Consider the following 5,610-nt stretch of genomic DNA (forward strand, 5'->3'; position numbering starts at 1 on the left):
CATTCCGAAAGTGGTATATTTTAGAAAAATAAATATAAAAATTATATCCCGGTAAAAATAAAAAAAATGTGAGTAACAATTATCCTATTGCATCAATTTCTTGGAAGCCGAGTTTTGTAGTTAAAACATTCTAATATTCTTCGCTTTTAGTTGGTTAAAGTTGGTTATGTATGGACTAAAAATAGTAATTTAATTATTTTTTATCTTAGCAGGCAAGGGAAGGCAATATTCTAATATTCAAATAAGACAGAAAATAACAAAGCAACAACTTTCAAGTATCTGTTAAAATCCTTACCAGAACAATTTCACTATACAAATCAAAGGGAGCACGAAAACACTGCTAATAAAAGAAAAAATGTCCATTTCACCAAAACCAAACAAAACCATAAAAGCTTCTTAATTACATATTTATGTAACCTCTTTTTTCATTGCCAAACATGTAACCTATTTCTTCACCATAAACAGCACAATAACAATGTAACATCCAGTTCAATGAGCCAGTTACTGAACCAAAGATACATCCGAAAAGAACATTAGTTCATGTCATAACAAAACCACGTTGCCACAACCTCAAGACGAAACCGAACCAACATTTTCTAATTTCTCGCTGTGCACTTGTATTTAAGAAAGGCACATTTCAATCATAAACTGACAAAATCTTTGAACTATAGATTGAAGAAAGACCAAAGATATGGATGTTCATGTGAGTAATCTACAACCCCTTTTGGAAAACATTGTACCACAGAAAACTCCGAAAACCCCAGCACAAAAAACCATGAGAAAGGCATTCAAGGGCACAGCACATTTGTCGAAGCTTCTTCCAACAGGAACAGTGCTAATATTCCAAACCCTGTCACCACTTTTCACTCACCAAGGGCAATGCAAAACCGTTTCAAACAAAGTCATGACCATTGTTCTCTTGAGCCTTTGCAGCATCTCATGCTTTGTTCTCTCCTTCACTGACAGCTTCAGGGATGAGAGGGGGAAGGTGAGATATGGGGTGGCATCAGTGAACGGGATTTGGGTTATGGATGCATCGGTGAGACTTCCTGCAGAAGAGGCAGAAAAGTATAGGCTAAGGTTCATTGATTTCTTCCATGCATTCATGTCAATATTGGTTTTCTTGGCAATTGCACTCTTTGATGGAAGTGTGGTGAGTTGTTTTGTTCCAAAGCCTTCTGAGGAAGTCAAAGAGCTTCTCATGCTTTTGCCTGTTGGGATTGGCACTGTGTGTAGCCTTTTTTTTGTTGCATTCCCTACCCAGAGACATGGGATTGGTTTCCCTCTCTCTCGTAATTAGTATCATCTTCTTCATTCTTTAACCATGCTTTTCTGTAATTCTCACACAATGATTTTTCTTCTTTGCAACAAGAATAACAAAATTTCTCAATTTAGTTTCAAGACTCACTCAATGTGTAACTGATGAGATCGGTTAAAACCCAGTTGAAATATGATTCAAATCAATGGAAACACATCTTGCCTCACGTATGATTCAATTATTGAAATACGAAGTCGTCTTAGTTGTGACCAAGAACATGTCTGAATTTTTGTTTAGGGTATTCTAAATTTGAAAAATATATTTAGTACGAGAAAATTTTAACACGAACAAGAAGGTTTTCTAAGACATGAATTGTCACTATTCCTTAACGATGGTGTATTGCGCAATAAGATAAAATCGTAACTATCAAGTGGGGAAACTCGTGCATCCTTCCGCCGTTGATGGTAGAAGTGATAACTTTGTCGTTTGAGAGGGATTTTGTTTTGTTTCTAAATGAACCCTAAATAAGAGCTAAATCCTTAATTCTCATAAACAATTAACTTTTCCCAATTTCTTTAATTTTAAAAACACAAAAATCTACGAAAGATTCATATATATATATATATATATATATATATTTAAAAATTTGTCACGTAATTTAAAACATTAACATCAGCATGTCATCTCAACATCTCTCTAACGTCGTTGGTCCAATTTAATGGCAAAGTCTAATTAAAGCAATTTTAAAAAAATAAAGACCCAATTGAGACGAAAATGTTAGAAGTGGACTTAAACCTAACTCAACCCCACAAAACCGGCTTGTAGGGTGAGGTTCGCACCCACTTATAAACTATGAATTGGCCTTATCCCAAGTCGATGTGAGACTTCCAACACACCCCCTCACACCGAGGTATATACATCTCGAGCATGGGATTAGACATTTTTAATGGGTGGTCCGATAGCGGCCCGATAGCGGGTGGAACAATATGTCCAACAAACAACAAATTATCGCTAAGATAGACTCTAACCATGGCTCTGATACCATGTTAAAAGTGGACTTTAAGCCTAACTCAACCCCACAAAACCGACTTGGAGGGTGAGGTTTGCACCCACTTATAAATTATGAATTGCCTTATCTCATAAGGCCAATTCATAATTTATAAGTGGGTGCAAACTGTTGGAGAATTTGGAAGAGAAAAGTGAAGAATAGAGAGTCTATATATTCAACTGAAGTGTAATGCAATGTTTATATACAACGTGCATGTGATAACAGTATATCAAAAAATGAAAACTGTCTAAACAGAAAACCAGCAAGCTATTAAAAGCTGTTTGACTTAACTTTTGTGACTTCAAGGTAAACTCACACAACATCTAATTCCGATCTCCTTTCTTAACCACTCAAATCTTTCAATCTTCACTGCTTTCGTAAAGACATCCGCAAGCTGGGTTTCGGTGCTGCAGTAAGTCAAAGCTATTCTTCCTTTGTTCACCATATCTCTGAGAAAGTGATATCTCACTTCTATATGCTTGCTTCGACCATGGCTCACGGGGTTTTTAGAGAGATTGATAGCAGACACATTGTTTATCTTCAATTGCAAAGGCATTTTCACTAGAATCATCAACTCTCTCAATACTTCTTCCAACCAAATCCCTTGACAAGCTGCATAGTTGCCCGCTATGTACTCCGCTTCACAGTTGGACAGAGCCACCACAGGCTGTTTCTTCGAGCACCACGAAATGGTAGATCCATTCAGCATAAACATATAGCCTGATATGCTCTTCCTCTCAACACAGTCTCTACCATGATCTGAATCTGTGAACCCAATAAGTTCTAAACTTCCTTCATCAGCGTTGCGCTTCCCAAATGGAAACAATATACCAAAGTATACAGTGCCTTTGACATATCTCAACACCATTTTTGCTGTGAGCATATGCGCTCTCTTTTGCTTCCTCATGAACCTGTTTATCAGTCCCACACTATATGACAGATTTGGTCTGCTGTTGCAAAAGAATCGTAGAGAACCTACAATTTGCTTAAACAAGGTTTCTTCAGAGTCAGCTTCGTTCTCGTCGTTCATCAGTTTCAGATTCACTTCTATTGGACTCCTTGCTTGGTTGCACACAGACATGTTGAATCATTCCAGTAACTCTCTAGCATACTTCCTCTGATGCAAGATCAGACCCGTCTCAGTATAGGTGAACTCCATGCCCAAAAAATAGTTCAGCTCTCCCAAGTCAGTAATTTCGAACTCTAACTGCATCATCTTCTTCAGTTTGTTTATGCAGTTTGGATTCGACCCAGTAATGAGTAGTTCATCCACGTATAAGCAGATAATCAGCAGTTCATCTCCTTCACCCTTTTTCATGTAAACACCTTGCTCAACCACGCATTTGGTGAAGTTGAGTTTCATTAGGAACGAGTCAATGCATTTGTTCCACGCTTTGGGAGCTTGCCTCAGTCTGTATAGCGCCTTTTCTAACTTATACACCTGATGTTCTCTGCCTTTGTCAACGAACCCAGGTGGTTGCTGTACATATACTTCTTCTTCCAATGGGCCATGGAGAAACGCGAACTTCACGTCAAGTTGAAACAAAGACCACCATCTCGCATAGGCTACAACTATCACCAAACGAATGGTCTCCATCCTAGCGGCTGGTGCAAACACTTCATTGAAGTCAAAGCCTTGTCTCTGGAGGAAACCCTTTGCAACCAATCGTGCTTTGTACCTCAAAACAGATCCATCAGGCCTCAGCTTGCGCTTGAACACCCACTTCACTCTGATGCTCTTCTTCTTGGCAGGAAGGTCGACAAGCTGCCAGGTTCCGTTCTTCTCGATGGACTCTATTTCTTCTCTCATAGCATTTCGCCACACAGGTTCCTTTAACGCCTCGATTTCGTCTATGGGTTCTACTCCAGCCAACAGAGCCATGTGCACCAGATCACCTTTATCACCTATATGCGCATCTGAATAGACCTCACAGTCGTCGAACCTCTACGGTTGCACTCGCTACCTCCTTGGTCTATCAGATTCATCATACTGAACTCGCTGCCTGTTTTCTGACATCGTTGCTGACTCTGCTGTGACAGGGTTATCCTCATCTTCCGCCTTTCTGGTTTTCATCAAGTTGATACGCTTCTGATTCCAGTCCCAGCATCTGTCTTCCATAATCACCACATCTCTGCTCAAAGTGACTTTCTCTTCAATTGGATCAGAGAGTTTATACGCGCCAATGGGATGATACTCGATAGACAACATTACTCTGCTCTTATCCTCCAACTTAGATCTCTTCTGATTTGGGACATGCATGTACGCGAGTGAGCCGAACACCTTCAGATTACCAACTGTCAGTTTCTCACTACTCCATGCCTCAAGTGGCACTTTACCCTCTAATTTCTTCGCTGATCTTTATTGAAGCCATGCACTCAAAGTTTTCCACTACTTCCAGGATAATCTGAAAGGTTTTGTTATTGGAAATCTTGCTTCTCAAGATCAGATTCTTGTCGCTATCGACTTGCTCAACCTTATCGTCTTCCATCACCACCTTAAACCCTCGTTGGATCAACTGTCCTACACTTAGCAGATTGCATCTCATATCTGGAACAAGAAGCACACCCGTGACCATTGCATGCGAGTCATTCTTTCTCCGTATCACTACATCTCCAATGCCCTCCACACTCAGAGTACTGTCGTCAGCAAACTTGACTCTACTCTTCTTCCTGACATCAAAGTTGATCAGCCAGTCTTGATGACACGTCATGTGGTTCGAACATCCCGAGTCCAGATACCACATGTTAGTGTGAGAGCTTGAGCCTTTGCCTGAAGTGGTTACCACCAAGGTTAGAGGTTCAGAGTCTGAATCCTCTTGAGCGATATGCGCTTCTGTGCCTTGATGTCGCTTCTGTCTCCCTTCTTCCGCGTGACACTCAGACGCAAAGTGTCCATACTTGTTGCAGTTGAAGCATTTGATGTTTCTTTTAACCTTCCTTGAATAATGACTCTTCTCTAACTTTCCATCTTTCTCCACTGATGCAGACCCATGATCAGTCTTGTCTTTATCAGATTTCCAATTCCCTTTTGATCGTTTTCCTTTCCACTTCTTCTTCTTATCATGCTTGGAGTGGTGCACTTTCAAGGCATGTTCGTCGTTCTTGACTGGACTCCTGTCCATAATTCTCATTTCATGGGCTTCCAGCGAGCTTTGGAGCTCTTCAACTTTCATCATCAAAAGATCCTTCGATTCTTTTATCGCGACTACTATATAGTCGAACTTCCGTGGTAGCGATCTCATGATCTTCTCCATGATCATGGTATCATTGACGACTTCCTCGCATCCTTTCATCTGATTTGTAA

General features: G+C 40.1%; 1 protein-coding gene across 1 annotated transcript; it reads left to right on the forward strand.

Annotated features, from left to right (window-relative positions):
• Nucleotides 1-691: 691 nt before the first annotated feature.
• LOC108339328 (protein DMP7) lies at nt 692-1,300 on the forward strand. The gene has a single exon (XM_017576465.1). The coding sequence runs from the start codon at nt 692-694 to the stop codon at nt 1,298-1,300; it is 609 nt and encodes a 202-aa protein (XP_017431954.1).
• Nucleotides 1,301-5,610: the final 4,310 nt, after the last annotated feature.

This window comes from Vigna angularis, chromosome 5 (assembly GCF_016808095.1).
Source record: "Vigna angularis cultivar LongXiaoDou No.4 chromosome 5, ASM1680809v1, whole genome shotgun sequence".
Classification (NCBI taxonomy): Eukaryota; Viridiplantae; Streptophyta; class Magnoliopsida; order Fabales; family Fabaceae; genus Vigna; species Vigna angularis.

Bases quoted from the DNA above. Each gene is read 5' to 3' on its own strand.
- LOC108339328 (XM_017576465.1), top strand. From the start codon at position 692: ATGGATGTTCATGTGAGTAATCTACAACCCCTTTTGGAAAACATTGTA.